The sequence below is a fragment of the Drosophila persimilis genome, unplaced genomic scaffold (genome assembly GCF_003286085.1).
Source record: "Drosophila persimilis strain 14011-0111.01,24,50 unplaced genomic scaffold, DperRS2 tig00000780-arrow-arrow-pilon, whole genome shotgun sequence".
Classification (NCBI taxonomy): domain Eukaryota; kingdom Metazoa; phylum Arthropoda; class Insecta; order Diptera; family Drosophilidae; genus Drosophila; species Drosophila persimilis.
The window spans coordinates 294,481-312,223 of NW_020825353.1; the positions used below are offsets into that span (position 1 = coordinate 294,481).

Below are 17,743 nucleotides of genomic sequence, written 5' to 3' on the forward strand. Positions count from 1 at the left end.
TGAACAACTTCAGTTAAAACGCGGAATATTATATATTTTGTTAATTCTTCTTGTATTTCCATCATATCCTTCCTCTTTAGATGCAAAAAAAGCGCGGCATCTTTTACTTGCTTTACTTTTACATAAAATTCTTCATGCTTCAACATATCCGTGGATGATAATTAAACCACTGGCCAACAATGGGTTAATCGATCTCTGTCCATGAACGGAAATCATATTCCAAGCTTTTAATATACGGTGTAATATTACTAGCTATCTAGGACCCTCAGCCCTGAACTCATAGTTTTATCCGATTGATAAATACATTTTCTACAATACTGGCCTATTTGAAGGACTCCCTTTTATTATAAAATTAGGTTGAAACAAAAAAGGTAAGCAAATGTGTACATGGTAACTACACAGTAACTACAAATGTGGATCCTGTTGTCGAGATGCGCGCCAAAGTAGAATTGTTTGAAAGGGAATGAGTGGCATGAATATGAATGCAATCCAATAGAATATATGAACCAAAAAAAGCTCGAGTTAATAGAGCGAAAATTCACAATTATTTAAAATTGACATTTCAAATTAAGTAATACTTTGTTTTGAGCTGTGTATTTCAGTTTTGCACCATTAAATGACAAAACGCGTTTCTCACGCTTTCGCTGTAAAAAGTTGTTGTTGGAGCAAAAGTTAATTTGAGCCGGCAGAAGAGCTTAGCTTTTGAACTGAACAACAAATAGCTTAATATTGAATTCCGATTTAATCATAGATTATTCAATACAGATTTCCTGAGAATGCAAGTGTTTTTAGTTTTAGCGCTGCTGGCGGGCCTGGCGCTCTCAGGTGAGTAAATAATAGATTGCGAAAAGTGTTTCGTCAAACAAAGAATAGATTTACATAGAAAATAATGTATGCACATACATATGTGTGTATGCGAAAAGTGGCGTGAGCCAAGACAGTGATGGCCGCTCTTTACCGTTTGCATTTGACAAACTCCCTCTCTTTCTCCCTCTCCCAACAACAAAAACAACAACCGCTACTTCAGGAGAGGCCACTAACCCGCCGCGCTGGGATGCCAACTACATTGTGAAGGGCACGCTGTACATACCCTATGCCGAGATTGCCGAGCCGTTCTACGCTTGGTACGATAAGAACACCAAACGATCGCGCATCGACTACTATGGGGGCATGGTGAAGACGTACCAGCTGGCCGGGGAGGGGGATTACGGCACAATGCTGAAGCTGGCGCCCATCACCACGCAGCAGGAGATGAACAAGCTGACCTGCCTGCAGGTCAACGGCACGTCCGAGCAGAAAGTGGAGACTCAGAGCATCCTGCCGGACGCCAAGCCATTCAAGCTAATCGGCACCGAGACCTTCCTGGGCTTCACCTGCGACAAGTTCCGCCTGGAGGAGACCATCGGCCAGAAGAAAAACGTATATACGCTGTGGGTGCGCTACAAGAAGTCGCCACACTATCCGGCCAGCCGTATGCCCATCCCAGTGCGCTACGAGATGCGTGGCTACAACACGCTCCTAGGCTCGCATTACGATCATTACTACCTTGACTACGACAGCTATGAGCACGTCGATATCCCCCACGAGGTGTTCGAGATCGACGAGAGCTTGACGTGCGTGGGCTTCCCCGGGCCGGGCACTGGCCACTATGCCACCTTTAACCCGATGCAAGAGTTTATCTCGCACACTGACGAGCACGTCGATAGGGCCTTCCACCACTTTAAGCACAAGCACGGCATGGCCTACCGCACTGAGCAGGAGCACGAGCACAGGAAGAACATCTTCCGCCAGAACCTGCGCTACATTCACTCTAAGAACCGGGCTAAGCTGACCTACACGCTGGCCGTCAATCATTTGGCCGACAAGACCGAGGAGGAGCTGAAGGCCAGACGCGGCTACAAATCGTCAGGCGGTTACAACACAGGCAAGCCCTTCCCCTACGATGTGTCTAAGCACCAGGATGAGATTCCCGCCCAGTACGATTGGCGTCTTTTCGGTGCTGTTACCCCAGTCAAAGGTATTTCCCAAGGCGTGTCTCTGGCGTGTCTTCCTGCTTGAATTAAATGTATTTCATTTTCATGTCAGACCAATCGGTGTGCGGATCTTGCTGGTCCTTTGGTACCATTGGCCACCTGGAGGGCGCCTTCTTCCTCAAGAACGGCGGCGATTTGGTCCGTCTCTCCCAGCAGGCATTGATCGATTGCTCCTGGCCGTTTGGCAACAACGGCTGCGATGGCGGCGAGGACTTCCGCGTCTATCAGTGGATGATGCAGGTGGGCGGCGTCCCCACCGAAGAGGAGTACGGACCGTACCTTGGCCAGGACGGCTACTGCCGCATCAATAACGTCACCCTCGTGGCGCCCATCAAGGGCTTTGTAAATGTCACCTCCAACGATCCGAATGCGTTTAAGCTGGCCCTCCTCAAGCACGGACCCCTCTCGGTGGCCATTGATGCCTCACCAAAAACTTTCAGCTTCTATTCGCACGGCGTCTACTACGAGCCTGAGTGCAAGAACGATGTGGATGGCCTGGACCATGCCGTTCTGGCCGTGGGCTTTGGCACCATCAAGGGCGAGGACTACTGGCTGGTAAAGAACTCCTGGTCCACCTATTGGGGCAACGATGGCTACATCCTGATGTCAGCCCGCAAGAACAACTGCGGCGTAATGACCATGCCCACCTATGTGGAAATGTAGAATGGTCCTCGGTCCAATTATGTTTTTTATTTTTCTTTACACTTTTTTATTTTCTCGCCCCGCGGGCTCTAAATATGAAATAAAGTTTCTGAGCTGATACTATATGCTCTTTTGTAATCCCAGTCCTTGACTTCTTATCGGACTTCTGGCGGGCTGTCTGTGGATGGCTCCATAGTTCTATTGGCTAAGTTCTGCCGGAGCGATAAGCGGGAAAGAACAATGACTTGTGCCCTGCTGAACTTTGCACGATTTCCAGCAGCACTTTTATTTTTTTTTTTAAGTCAAATTGTTCGCTGAGATCCCGCCAATAACTTTTAATTGCAGCCCTGCAAAGTCCACGCTTTAACAGCTGTATTTAGGCTGCGCTAAATTTTCTACGAAGAGAGAGAGAGATGGCATGCTAACAGCCGTTTTGAAATCATATCCCGACTATTCTCTGTTCTCTGCGGTCTCTGTTTGTGCAGCTAGGTCAGCTAATGTCATATAGCTATAAGCCTAGTACTTAGATCAGCAAAGTTTTCCATCGATCGAATCATGGAGTTCAGGGATCATTTTTCAGATTTTCATATAAAATCAATAAATTGGGGCTCCTATTTTCAGAATCCACAAGATTTCTTCGAAACGGTTGTTGGCTCTTTTTGAAATATGGTGCTGATTGGAACTGCTAAGTCGCTAAGAGTGAAAATGCATCGAGAAATATTAACAAGACATCATGTCATCATGCTATTCAGCAGGTACTGCCATGTGGTCAGATTAACGGACCCAGGAGTATTCAAATTTAAAATGTATCTAATATACACTACATATAATATAGCCCTTTTCCACAGGTTCAAATATATCGTACATTACGGAACGGTTTTGTAACTGAAAATTATTTGAATCGGAAACGTCGATTTTTATTTTGAAGCAATAAAAATCGTCAAATATATAAGTAAAATCGATATTTTCAAAAAAAAATCGTATCATCAAAAATGTATTTCAAAACATGTTGCTGCAGCAACAACGTAAGGACTTACGTTTTTACCGATGGCAACATCCAATTTGTATTGATAATCTGCTGCGAGCAGCGTTTATCGAAAAATCGGCAGCACCGTTCCCGCAACATAGGCAGGGCAACATTCCGCATACCCTACGGAATATCAAAATCAAGGAATATGTATAATAGAACTTGAATTCGTCAGTATATTTACGGTATATTTTGAAAATTAGGCGGTATATTTCGGTGCTGTTCTGAGGGTCATACTGTAGAAATACTGGTTTTCGCCGCGCTCCCATGGTATTTTTGTCAATTTCATCAATCTATTAATTTAATTTTCAATTTTATATAGAAATCCAATAAAAGCAAGTATTTCGAATAGGCCAATCATGTATAGAATTGATTCATCAATCGTACAAAATTGAGTGGGCAATCGAATTTGAGTTCGCCGGAGTTCGCCGCAGTTCGCTTTAGCAACAATGAGTCCCATTCCATACACACTGTTGCGGCAACATTTACTTGAAAACCGTTTTTTGGTCAAAAAAAAATACATAAAGGTAATTAAAAGAAGCAATCTTGTAGAAAATGCATTTATCTATGGGCATCTATCTATCTATGAAATATAGGCAATACCCGATTCGCCGCAGCTTCGCTATTGCAACAATGAGTCTCATTCCATACACAAACATGTTGCTAATTCCATGCACACATACCCTGGGGGATATGGATGATATAGAATTGCGGAAATGTGTTTCATCCCATGCTGTAATTAATGCAGAAACGAGTCAGTATCTACTTTAAACGATATTTTGCAATTAGTGGTCGTCTTACAGAGACAAAGAATCGCTACAGGGATCAGGTTTTACATACGAATAACTAATCAAATGCATGACTAGACAAAAAAATGCAATCTAAAACAAGGCCTTTATTAATTACATTTGAAAGCAGCTTGGAAAACAGTATCTTAATATAATATAAACGAAATAGGGTATACAATAATAGGGTATACCCTGGTTGACAACAAATGAGTCTGCAAATAACTGCAACATTGACGTCACAACCTGCGACTATTGAACATTTTTGCTGAAACCGTGTTTTTGTCAAAACATAAAACATGCAAGTACTTAAAAATAGTTAATCTTGATCGAAATTGTTTCAGCAATCATATAAAATTATCTGGGCAAAACTAAGGGATCTATAGCTGGGAATATTCGACGGAAGAAAGATTAACCAAGAATTAGTCGTCATAACCGGTTCAGAACAATGAGTCTCATTCCATGCGCATATACCCTGGGGGAAATGGATGTTATAGAATAGTGAATATGTTTGTCATCCCAGGAAAAAACAATTTATTTTCAATATATTTTAATATAATTCAATATTATTTAATATTATTTTCATTATTTCAACGATATTTTAAAGCTTATTGTCTTCTTGTAGGGACCATGAATAGGTATCAGGATCGAGATATATATACAAAACACTCATCATATAAATGAATATGTCTAAGAAATGTTAATTTGAGAAAAGGTCTTTATTAGTTACGTTTTATCTTCATATCAATATTTATACTTTCATATAAAATTAACAAAATAGGGTATACAAAGGCCTATATACGGCTTACACGCAACATAGCGACTCTTTTTTTGTTGGACTTTTTCGTTTAAAAGTCTTTTTTTACAATAAATACAATAAAAGCAAGGCTTAAAAACCAACCAATCTTGTAGAAAATTGATTCATCAATGGAATAAAACTATGTGGGCGTTGCTGAAAGATTTAGTTAGTCAGCATTATTCAATGGAATATCAAAATTGAGCAATATGAACGACTATTCCCTTTCGTTATTTTGTGTGACCTTTTCGCTAATACCGTTTTTTGTTTGACCATTTTTGCTAAAACCTCTTTTTCCGCAAAATGCAATAAAAGAAAGTGTTTAAAATAAACCAGTCAATTAGAAATTAGGTTCATAAATCGTATAAAATTATGATTGCATGGCTAAATGTTCTATATAGCTAGTAATATTCGACGGAATATCAAAATCGAGGAATATGTATAATATGATTTGAATTCGTCAGTATATTTACGGTATATTTTTAAAGTGAGACGGTATACTTTGGTATATTTCTATAGGGTCAGACCGTATATTTTATCAGTGGGTCCGCGGTCACACTGCCCACATTATCAAAACTTTTTTTGAACCGGGCGGTTGCTGCGCGCGTCGTTGTCGAATAAGTAAATACAGTAAATAGAAATAAATAAGTATATAGAGAGCCGTTTGTACCCTTTTTTTTTTGATCCGGCCGTTCGTTCGGGCGTTTATGGCCAAAGGTAAAAACGCGATATAAAAAGAGAAACAAATTGATGCTATGTTCCGTGCTTGTGTGCGAGTGTGTGTGTTTGTTTGTTTGTGTGTTTGTTTGTGTGTGCAAATGTCGCCCGAATTATGACGCATTCTATTAAAAGTGCAAGCCGCATATTGAAGAAACATCTGAGAAATGAAATTGTGCAACGAATCGGGCGAAACGAGTTGCAAGGGAAAAACGCCTGCCTAAAGAGTGCGTGGGAGGAGAGACAGAAAGAGAGGGGGTACGAAGGTGTGCGTGCAAAATGTGTGCGAATTATGTAAAATACCAAAACAATAGATAGAAAGAAAAACTAATTCAAAATTCCAATTGCACTCGCACTCTCTCTTGAACTGCAGCCCATGATGTCTTTCTCTCTCTCTCTCTCTCTCTGTCTCTCTACTGCGCCGCTGCAGCGCAAATGCCAGTGCATTTCCCTTCGGTTTTGTTTCTTTTTTTAATTATTTTCCTCTCGATTATTGGCGCTATCCAGAAAAACGGTCGCACATTCCTTTTGCTGCAGCTACCTGCCCTGCGCCGCTGTCCATCTGCCGGCTGCGCTGCATTGACACGTCGTCGGCTGCAACATTCTTGTTTTTTTTTTTCTGAGTGGTTCGTCTTACCTGTTTAACCACCAAATTCGTCGGCCGTGTCTCCACGTTTATCGAGGGGGAATTAGTGCTCTCAAAGAACGCGCAACGTTGAAACAAACCAAAAAAATTAATTAACCTTTGCGGGAAATACATACATACAAACAAACGCCAGCAACAGCAACATCTCTCATATTTTACTCTTCTTCCTCTCCACTGTTTCGTTTCGTGCGCTTCTTTTGGATTACATTATCTTCGTTTTTGTTTTTTTTTTGTGGATTATTACTACTACAGTGGCAAGCAGTTCAAGCAGTAGACACAGCAGCAACAACAAACTGGCCGAATCGGAAAACGCAGCAGCGGAAAACTCCAACAACATGAGTTGGGGCACAGAGCTATGGGTAAGTTTTTCTCTCTATTGTTGATTAGCGCTGTAGTGGGGGGTGTGGAGGGGAGTTCTACTATGGGGAACTGTCTGATTGGATTATGGAACTCTCAAGATAAGCAGTAGTAAAATCCTTCCCGTTAAGCTTTTGTATGAGTGAGTGTTTTTTGTTGTTATTCTTCTATTGTGAGCGGAACTTTAGTTGAGAGGGAAGTTATTTCTGTGAGAACAAACAGCTGTAGATTGGGATATAATTCTTATCAAGCTGGGCGGTTCTTCAAAGCAAAGGAGAAAAGTGGAGACACAACTGCAGATAATCTTTCATTGAATTATTGGAACTCTTAAGGTAAACAGTTATTGAGTGAATAATTCTTATGCACTGTGTGGGAATTCTTTTTTGGGAAAGAGAGAGAGGTGGTGCTTTTCCTGATAGGGAAATCTAATTAGATTATGGAACGATAAGCTTGGCAAAAGACACGAGAGGGAGAAAGCGATTTGGCAGATGGGGATTGGTGAAATATGATTATCCCTTTTCTATTGGATTAATGGATCTTTCAGGCTCGAAGGCCTTCAAGAGTGACTTTTGCAGATTGGCAACTAAATGCCTCTCTCATTGAATTAATGGAATTCCCGAACATAACTGTAAAGTCCTTCCACTTACCATTCCACTTAGTTCCTTATCAGCTTTTACAAGCCAAGAAATCATCTCAAAGCAAAGCAAAGCTCAAGCCAAAGCTAAAGTGCAGGCAAATGTCTCAAGAACTTTACGTTTATAATGTTTCGCTCTTCTCTCTCTCTCTGTCTCTCGACCGCTCTACCTCTCTCGCTCCGTCTCTGTCTGCGTTGGAACTTGAAACTTAATGAAGAAAAAAAAAACTGGTTTTGCGGGTTTTATGTAAATTGCTGCCATATGAGCGGCGGCGGCGGCGGCGGTACCAAGCGTGCGCCGCCCCAGAGCGTTATTTCTCGGATATCGTTGTTGTTGTTTTTGTCTTTTGCTTTTGCCTTTGCAGTGTAGAGTTCTACGGAGGAGGCCCAAAAACACCATTCCACCACTTCTTCGATTCCAAGTACACCGGCTCCACATTATTTTTATTATATTTAATAGTTTTTTTTCTTCTTCTTCTGCCTTTTGCTCTCCGACCGAATCTATGTACATATCTCTCTCTGTCTATCTGCCTCTCTTTCTTGGGTTAGACATTCGCTTAAACAGCTGTTTTTAATCGTTTTCTGGTTTCGTTTAGGGCGTTGACACGCCCATTCTAAAAGCTTACCTTTTAAACATTTAAACTTAACTCTTTTTTTTTTTTGCAATGCTCAGCTGCTTTTTCCTCTCTCTCTACTTCGCTCCCTCTCTTCCTCTCTCGCCCTCTTCGTTGCTCGATTTAGTTTTTGCTGAAATTTCAATTCAATTCGAGAGATTCGGATATCGATGGATTTTATATACGTTTCGTTTTTTTTTTTTTTGTTTTTTTCGGGGGTAGTTTTGTGTGCACTCCGCCCCTGGACGAAGGACGAAGGACGGGCAGGCAGGGCAGAACCAGCAGCCGGCGCAGCACACCCTCGGAAGGTATCTCTCTCTGTGTGTGTGTGTGTGTGTGTGTGTAGGTGTATTGGTGTTTGTGCAACTCTGGAAAATGTGCTGCCGCAGCAGCAGCAGCAGCAAAAGCCGCTTCTGCCCAGAGGAGCCTCCATGTTGCCATGTTGCCAGGGCCCCGAAATTGCACGTCTAGACAGCATTTTGCAATCTATTTGTTAAGCAGTTTTCCTCTCTTTTTCCTGCTACGTGGTTTTTTTTTTTTTTTTGGGCCTGGCTCTGGTGTCAACTCTACTCTGCCTGTCTGCTGCTAGTTTTCCGCTTAGAGCAGCTTACCCAAGTGTTTGTCTGGCGGATTTGCATACGGATCTCAGGGCAGCGACAGCGGCAGCAGAAGGGAGCCAATAAAAGCCGTAAAGGGCTACCAATTCCGTGGGCGGCGGGGGGGTTCTAGAAATAAAACTGGAATAAAGTGCAAGAAAGACAAACAAAATTCTTTCTAAAACTATTGGAACTGTATTGGATGAATATCTCGAAAATTTGACAAATTTCTGTTAATATTCCACGAAAAAACATTTTAACTTTTTGTCTGGGCATACAATTAATCTTCAAATTAAAGTTAATATTCATTAGAAATTATGCAGATTCCATTCTGGAATATCTTTTGTTCCGCCTTGTTTTTTTCTGGTTTTTTGGTTAACCATTTCTGTAGGCTTTTCGTTTTGCTCAACGCTTTTTGTGATATGATTCATGATGTGGGTTATAGAAAACCAGTTTCTCCCTGCCCCAATGTACATACGAACCCCTCGTACCCCCCTTCTTGTGGCAAACATATACATATATATCTCTTTCGTTCAGACTCAATCTCGAATCATTGTTGAATATCGGTAGCCAGGGGAGCGAGTAATATATGCCCATAACTGTTTTCCGACTCGCCGAAATTTGCATAAGTGATTTGCACACGAAATACTCGATATTCCACTTGGCCTCCCTCCCCCGCCCTCATTCGTGGCGCCCCCAAAATGAAAGTGTAACCAGAAAGATGGTTGGTATTTTTTTTTTTTTCGGTTTAATTGAATTTTTTTTTTGTCTGTGGCTGGAAAGCGAAGCGCTGCCGCACTATAAAAACCCATCATAATATTATAATATATATATTTATAATGCAAAAAAATCATAGACATCCCCCCGGAAGGGGGTGAGGGGGGGGGGTGGGGTGGTGCGGCTAAGCGGGTCAAATGCGGGTCCGCCTGCAATCGCCACTCGAGCACAAAACTTTCTTTGGATTTTTCGCTGCTTTTCACTTTAATTAAATTTAAAGCATGCGCCGGCCATCGCGTCGCGTCGCCGTCTCTTAAATTCCATTAAGACCCGACCACCGCTCGACCGCTTTGCATATGCAAAAAAAAAAAGCTTAAAAACTTGAGGCACGGATAAATAAAAACTGTTGTTTTTTTTTCGCTTTTTTTAAGCATTTATTTCGACATTTGCTGAGTGGCGTGCGTTTTGTGGGGGGGGGGAGGGAAATCTCTTTTTTTTTGGGGCAGCCAACCCACCCCAATGGGTCGTCTCTTGGGGTCCCTCCTACCTCGCTCTCCCGCTCTCTCTCTCTCTCTCTCTATCTGTGGAATCTCTCTCTGTCTCCGTCTCCGTCTCCGTCTAATGTTGTTGTGTCTATAGCCGGGAACTAAAAATAGTTTTGTATTTTTGTTATTTTAAATTACTTTTTGGCCCAGACAAGGTCCAACGCATTGAAGATGAGGCCTGGCCGAGGCCTATCTAGAGGGAAAACAGTTTCTTCACGATAATCCTTGGGAATAACACCTGAAAAGGCATCTTAAGACACACTGGGAAGATTCTGGAAAGGTTTTCCTTAGAACATAGAGGTTTATCCATTAAAATTCCGCCTTTAAAAAAGTTCATATATAATCGAAGGAATAATATGTTCGATATGTCTGCATTTATAGAGTATTTCCTTAGGGGCTATGCCCCATACTTTATTTTCCTTTCCAGCTCATCTTTCAGCACATTTTTCCGCCTTCCCGCTTCCCAGCCAGCCACCAGCTGATCGTAGAGCCTCCGCCGGGCACTTGCCCGAAGATCTGTTGAACTTCAAGATCGAACGCCTCTCCTCCCCCCCCCCCCCCCCCCCCCCACCCCCACCCCCACTGGCACTGGGGCTCCTCTGAAGTGCAGCTGTTTAATGTAGTCGAGCACTGTGTAAATAGTTCGTATCGTGGCCCGTGCCCCGTGCCCCGTACATCGTTCCTGCGTATCACATGACATTGAAAAACACTCACCAAAAATGAATGCGAATGAATGCGAAACGTTCAAAAAAGTATTGTTTTCAAATGGGAAATATTTTGGTATCTTTTGATGCTTTTTTTGTTTAGTATCTAGTGACCCGCGACTTGTTGAAATCATTTTAATGTGTCCAGAGGTGTGGACAAACACGGGAAAACGAAAAACCGGGACACGAAGCTCATATATCTTTTCACAGCAGGCTTTTTGTGTGGCCCTCTTCTATTTCCAACGTGTCGGCCATGATTGAAATTCTATCACCCACACTCCCAGCCCCAGCCCCAGCCCCACCCGCACAATCAAGAATCACCCTGATTCCAGGCGCTTGCCTAAGACTGCATCTTACCCCCAATCGGTCCTTCGAGATGATGATTTCCTTGGAAGGGTCACGGCCTCGCCCTCTGCCCTGTGCCCTCTGCCCTCTGCCTTTGGGCTGCCAGGACATGGGGTGGACTCTAGCTCAAGGCCAAGTTGGGAAAACGCACCCTATCTACGGGATCTACGGCATCTAAGGGATCTGGAAATCTACTGCACTGCCATCTCCTTGTTCTTATCGATTTTCTCACACACTTGTCCTCAAGGCAGGGATGGGGAGGGGGAGGGGGCCCTGCCCTTGCTCTCTCACAATAGTTTTTCTTGCCTTTGTCTCCAGGGAATCTCTATCTCTCTCTCGCTTTCTCGACGGGTGGTTGCAAAAACATTTTCAGATTTTCGCAGATTTTTATTGCATCCGGCTTCCGACTTCCGGGCAGGCAAAACCGAAACCAAATTTGGGCGGGTGTAGGGTGGGGGGGGGGCACATATTTGTCCCTGGCTTTCGGGGATAATGTTTTCATAATGTATTCCCGAGTGTCAAAAGTGGCGTCAAATGTCTCAAAAGTACGTTAAAAAGGCCTTGGCCAGTGGCCCCCCATCCCCCCCCCACCCCCCACTACAGTGGAGTGTGGCACTCAAGCAACTTGTGGGATAGAAATAGAGATGAGATGGAACAAAAAGTCTCTACAGCTACAGGTACTCCAAAGAAGGGGAATACGATCGAATGTCGGTAGAGAAATCCGTATTGCCCAATTTTGAAGAGAATTTCCAGCATTTTCTAGGGAAATTTATGAACTCTTTGGACTCTGAAAAGGCGAAAGAATCGGGTATCTAAAATGGGTATTCCCCAGAGTTTTTGCTCGCGTTTCCCTTAGCAGACAGTGTGCCCTGTACATTCCATAATATCTCTCTCTCTCTCTCTCTCTCTCTCTCTCTCTCTCGCTCTCTATGAGTCGCCGACTGATTGCAAATTCTATTCACATCCCGCTTTTGGCAGTGCTTTGTAAAATTATTACTTTTTTTTGCGCTCTGTGGCACGTCTCACGTGGCGTCTATGGGATTTGGTGGCCAGTAGCCTTCAGCCAGCTTTTGCCGGTTGCATATTAAACAGCCGCAGCCGCAGCCGAATGCCGATTTGTAACCACAAGATACGCAGATACAGTGGAAAAGCATTTAAAATGCAAATTGCAGCCGTTGCAGGTTTGAAAAATGTCTGCTTTTGCCTCATGCCTCATGCCTCTTGCCCCACATCCCACATGAGGGTTTCGTTTCGTTCCCAAAGATAAGCGGCACATTCTTGAACAATATGCTGTATATAGTATTTATTTGTTGTATCTAGAGCACACACTTCCTTTCCGCTTAAGCCATAAGCTTTGATAAAAAAACAAACAAACGTTGACCAACTTTTTAGTTTCTGTTTTTTGTTCTCTGTTGTCCCTGGCGATAGCCCACTCACCGCATTCTTTGCATATTTTTGTGGCCAATAAATAAATAAATACTCAAATGTTGGCAAAATGTGGCCGAATCCCATGATTAACACCTGAAGAATTCTCCAGTAAACAAAACAAATCTGGCAGATTGCTGTGAATCATCTGAAGATTGTTTTTCTCCACCACACATCTTGAAATAAATTACAATTTTCCATCGTTTTTCTATATACAGTATGTTTCTTTTTCTCCCTATAAGTTTTATGGGGCATATCGTACAAAATACTCCGAGTATTTCCAGCGTTTCCGCTTCATTCGTCTTCGGGCGATGCGTCAGAATAGAGCCGGAATACTTATCAGTGCACGGACGGATAGACAGACGGTCGAACGGTCGAATGTGACTAAATTAAATGAACCTGTTGCTGGTCGTAAAAACTCACTCAATCAGAGAGGGGGCAAACGGAACAGGTGACTGTAAAAGTATATTCCCCTAGAGCTCCAGGAATACACACATATGTATGTTATCAGAACGTTGATATTTCCCTTGGGCTAACAAGTGGGTATACAAGTTTTTATATAGAGTTTGATTGGGCCTTGAATGACGAATGGGATACTGCTCAAGATATCAGGCAGGCCCTATTGATGGATGAAATGCCCCAGAACGGATAGATCTAGCTCTGGAGATGCAGATATTGTGAAGGAAATCTAAGAAAGACAATGATACGGTTTCATAGGTGGTTTTCCTGGCTCAAAGGCTACTCCAATTAGCTTGGTAGATCTATAAAGCGGAGGCCCTGGGATCTCTTTAAGGCTTCCTGCAATCACTGAAGATCTATAGAGCGGAGGCCCTGGGATTCCTTCAATGCTTCCTGCAATCACTGAAGATCTATAGAGCGGAGGCCCTGAGATCCCTTTAAGGCTTCCTGCAATCACTGAAGATCTATAGAGCGGAGATCTATGGTTCCATTGGACACAGATCTATTCTTTACTGCCGTTTCAGGCTTTGGGGGTCATCTTTTGGTGGCTCTTCCCCTCAGGTTTCTTCTGGTGGGGCACCTTCTGGTGGATCTTCCACTCAGTTTTCACTGTGGCTTGCTTTTGATTTTTCGTCTGGATCTCTCCAGCAATTTGCATGTTGTTTTCCATCGTATATTTTTGCGTGTGTGTTTTTCTGGCAAGAGCATGTGAAATTCAGTATGTTCTGGCCAAATACTCGGTTGCTTTTGGCCTGGTCCGCCGCCACACACCGCTCTCGTATCAGCGATAGGCTAATAAGTAAATATTAGTTAGACATTAGATACACATTTGTGGTCGTGCACAGATATCGGGGGCCCAAGAGTCAAATTCAATTATAGTTGCGGCCAAAACGGTGGATAAACATGGCCAAAAGTTGGGTGTGGTCGGAATGGAATGGTCGAGCAACAGGTCCCGGGTTGGTCCTCAACTTTGACCCTGGGCTGTCTTGATTCTTTCCCAAAATTTATTAATTACGTTGGGAATTAATGGGCAACCCTTGCGTGGCCCTGCCCAGTCCTCACTTTGCTGCCTGCCTCTCTTCAGCGGCAACATGTGGCACTGCGTGTGGCAGTGTGTGTGGCAGTGTGTGTGTCAGTGTGTGTGTGTGTGCCAGTTATTGCCTGAAGAGCCCTCCTCGTTGAAGAGTCTGCGTGTGTGCCATTTTACCTGGCCGGAGATCTGCAACAGAAATCGACCACAAATCACACGAAGGGTGGCAGTTGAGTCGAGGGGGGCGGGGGGCAGGGCAGGGGGAGGCCACCCTCCGTGCTCGGTGCCAGCACAGTTTTTTTTGAATGCACTTCTCGGTGTGCACTCGAAATGAAGTGGGAAATGGGACAGCGTCATCGTTCCATTGCTGTTCTGTTCCCTTTGTTCAGGGCCAGGCCAAATCGGAGTGACGGCGTGTGGGGGGGGGGGGGGGGGGGGGGGGGGGAAGTATCTTTGTGCCCTAATGCCGGCTGGTATCACGTTTTGGTCGTTGATTCCTCGGGCAACACGTTTCATTATTTACACGCCGCTAGTTGATAAAAAGCTCTCCTCCCTCCCTCTCTCTTTGGCCTTCTTCCCTCTTTTGAGTCATCCAATAGCTGTGTCCCGCTCTGAGCTTGACTCATTCGCAGGCCTCTGGGAGGGTGGGTGGCCGCCCGGCCACCCTTTTTGCGACAACAGCTGGGTGACTCATCAGCTGAGCCTGCCTCCCGCCCGCCCATGTCTCATCGTGTGTCCTTACCTCCCCCCCCCTTCAAACATTGCCTCTCCACCGCCCCCCCCGCACCCTCTTGATTATGATGTTTGCTTAATACTCGTACTTTTTGCTGTTGTTGCTTTTGCGAGTGGAAGGGGAGCCCAGCCAGCCAAGCAGTGCACTGGGCGGGGACAAAAACCATATGGAAATATGTATCTAACGGTTTTCGAGCCTAAAAAACATTCGAATATCCAAGAAAGGTCTGAGTTTTGAAGATATTTATACGAAATGTGGCACAAATATGGGGATAAATGATGGGAACAGTGTTGAAATTTTTGCAATTTCCAATATTTCTTGGCGGATCGTTAGTTTTCGAATCATCTCATAAAAAATATCAATCTATAGGGCACAATCGAGGCCTGTCTGCCAGTCTGCCTGTTCTCTCTATCTCTTTCTCTTTCATGCTTAATGCTGGTTGCATTTGCCAACCAATTTTTGTCAGTGTATGCAGCGTCCCTTGCCCGTATCGTATCGAGAGAGAAAGAGAGAGAGAGAGCTTTGGCCCTATTCAACGAAGCTTTTTCTTTCACAAGTTCAAAGGCATTCGAAGAATAGAGGGAGAGGGAAGGCCGGAGAACACAAAGAGAACTCTGAAAGAGGAGAACAAGAGACGCTGTGCGGGTGTGTGCGGGCTTGTGTGTGTGTGTGTGTTTCATCATCAAATGTTATGCAAAGAGGAAGGAAGGAAAAAAAGAGGACACGGGCAGCCTTCGCTTCGCTTTTATCCTCATTGTCGCATGTCGTACCCCGCCCCCCCCGCCGCAGCCTTTGGGCCAGGCTTTTGGGTTTTCGGGGCACCGCCTTTGTCTGTCTTCCCGTGCCCCTGCCCCAGCACTGGTGGCACACCCGCAAAACAAATTAGCTTCATTTCCTGCCCACATGACATTCGTGCCCTCCCCCCCCCAAGCCCCCCCATGCTCCTCTTCTGCCCAAAAAAAATTGCAATATTTTTGTGTGTTTGTTAAAACATAAATTTTATGCGAATTTTGGTGTCTGGGGGAGACTCCTCCTCCACATGGATCGGAGATCGGAGCGACGGAAATCGTTAAATATAATACTCTTGAAGCGATAAGCGCGTGCTGCAGCAACATGTTGCGGGGACCGGCCTGTGGGAGGAGGGAGAGTCATTGAACCTCCTCCATCCTCCATGCACCACACAAATCGATTCTCTCCGATCCACTGCTGCTGCCACTCTTTGACTCATTTCCCGGGCAGGGCTTCTGCGCTTGCAACTGAATCACATTCGCGTCGCGTGGCAGTGGCATCATGGTCATTGGGGGCTGAATGTGGGGGCCCGGGCGGCCTTTGTCTGTTGCTTTTGATGTTTATGACAGTTTCAAATAAAAAGCATCCATCAACATTGAAAAAAAACACGAGAGAGACGGAGAGACAGAGAGACAGAGAGGCGGCCTCATCAACAGAGTGGCGTCTCTGCTTTGGCTCTTTGTTTTTTGTTTGTTTGTCCATTGATCGTGAGAAAAGTGCATTTGATAGCCAGCCATAGGATCATCGCATCATCATCATCATCAGAGGCAGAGGCAGAGGCAGAAAGCGCTGCTCTTTCCAAATCTGGGCAACAATGTTGCCACTTCAGACGTGCCACACATAATATTATTAAAAACTTTGTTAAACGAACCAGGAAGGGGCCCGACGGCGACGGCGACGTCGACGGCGAAGGCATAAAAGTTGCAAGTTTCTTTGGGCTGCACCGAGAGCGGAGCCCAAGGAAGGCAAGAAGTCGCCCGAGAGAGCAATGCACTCGCGTCGCTGTGGAGGCAGGGAGCTGCCAACTATTTTGCATCCATTTGAGTGCATGTATCCGTGTATCTATGTGTGTGTGTGTGCGCCTGGGTCGTGTCATGCACTTCAGTTAATACTATTATAAAGAACGAGGGTAGGCGCTGATTTGCCCTAGACACAGAGCAGAAAGAACGTTGACTCGTGCCTCGACGGCGGAGTTCATTTAATCAGCGCTGCTAAGAATAGCCAAAGACGGGGTTTACTATACAAACAGAAGGGGGGGGGGGGGGGGGGACTCTAAGGAATCGTTGGGGGTATTCTTGCACCGGAATCAGGGTTGCTTATGTGCCATTGCACACCTTTATTGTTGGGCATTTGATTAACACTCCTTCTCTCTTCTCTCTCTTTGCTTTCCAGGTAAGTTTCACCATTTCACCATCAATCAAGCCACGTGAGTCCCACTGTAAACAATTTGTGGGCGGAGAAAAGCCTGCAAATGGTACGGGTACAGGGGTACACGGGTACACGGGTACGAGCCCCACTCGACAATGCCGACAATGCATTTTGCTTATTTTGAGTTTATTTTTACGGTTCGTACCGCGCCGAGCGCATTTATTATAAACAAAATGTTGAGAAATGTTTACGCTAACATTGACTGTGGATCCCAACACAGCCCACCCCCCACCCACGACCCCACCCCCAATCGAACTTCTCCTTGACGCATTTCCTTGGCATTTCTCCCTGTTCTGCTTTCTGCCTGCTGCTTTCTGTTTAGTAAACATTATGTCCAACTTTTCCGACTTTTCACCAAAAGCAAAACACAGGAACCCCCAGATAACCAATCGATTCGATACGATTCGATTCGATTGGTACTTTTACTCTTTCTTTTTGGATTGCGTCTGTCTGGGTCCCCATCATATTGCTCCATAAACGATCCGCATATATGTATGCATAATATTTATACGTATTTCTTTAGTTTTTGTATTTCCGCATTTCTCGAATTGAAGTCACTTTCGGTTTTCATACATTTATACAAAACAATATATTATGCATTCTCTTTATACCCCCCACCCCTCTTACCCCCCTTTTAATGCTGATTTTGCTGACTAATTTATATAGTCCCCCCCCCATATTTTACGGAATAATTAACATTACAAATCATATAAATTTCCAA

The 17,743-nt window shown here is 44.2% G+C and overlaps 2 protein-coding genes across 13 annotated transcripts in view; both read left to right on the forward strand.

Moving 5' to 3' along the window:
• Positions 1 to 740: 740 nt before the first annotated feature.
• On the forward strand, positions 741 to 2,813 carry LOC6602318 (digestive cysteine proteinase 1). The gene is made up of 3 exons (XM_026992706.1): positions 741 to 825; positions 1,028 to 2,017; positions 2,086 to 2,813. The coding sequence occupies exons 1-3, from the start codon at positions 777 to 779 to the stop codon at positions 2,694 to 2,696; spliced, it is 1,650 nt and encodes a 549-aa protein (XP_026848507.1). The 5' UTR covers positions 741 to 776; the 3' UTR covers positions 2,697 to 2,813.
• A 3,064-nt stretch (positions 2,814 to 5,877) lies between these two features.
• Positions 5,878 to 17,743, forward strand: part of LOC6602319 (formin-binding protein 1-like) — a 33,478-nt gene continuing 21,612 nt past the window's right edge. For 10 of the 12 annotated variants that reach the window (XM_026992663.1, XM_026992664.1, XM_026992668.1 and 7 more), the window contains exons 1-2: positions 6,212 to 6,227; positions 6,899 to 7,005. In XM_026992663.1, coding sequence (XP_026848464.1) covers position 6,227; positions 6,899 to 7,005 — 108 coding nt within the window. In that variant the 5' untranslated portion in view covers positions 6,212 to 6,226. Of the gene's footprint in view, positions 5,905 to 5,924; positions 6,001 to 6,211; positions 6,228 to 6,898; positions 7,006 to 17,743 lie in introns of those variants that run through there. The other 2 variants (XM_026992673.1, XM_026992672.1) reach the window with 2 other exon arrangements.

Bases quoted from the DNA above. Each gene is read 5' to 3' on its own strand.
- LOC6602318 (XM_026992706.1), top strand. From the start codon at position 777: ATGCAAGTGTTTTTAGTTTTAGCGCTGCTGGCGGGCCTGGCGCTCTCA. The intron at 826-1,027 runs GTGAGTAAATAA...CCGCTACTTCAG, and splicing joins GGCGGGCCTGGCGCTCTCAG to GAGAGGCCACTAACCCGCCG. The intron at 2,018-2,085 runs GTATTTCCCAAG...TTTTCATGTCAG, and splicing joins TGCTGTTACCCCAGTCAAAG to ACCAATCGGTGTGCGGATCT.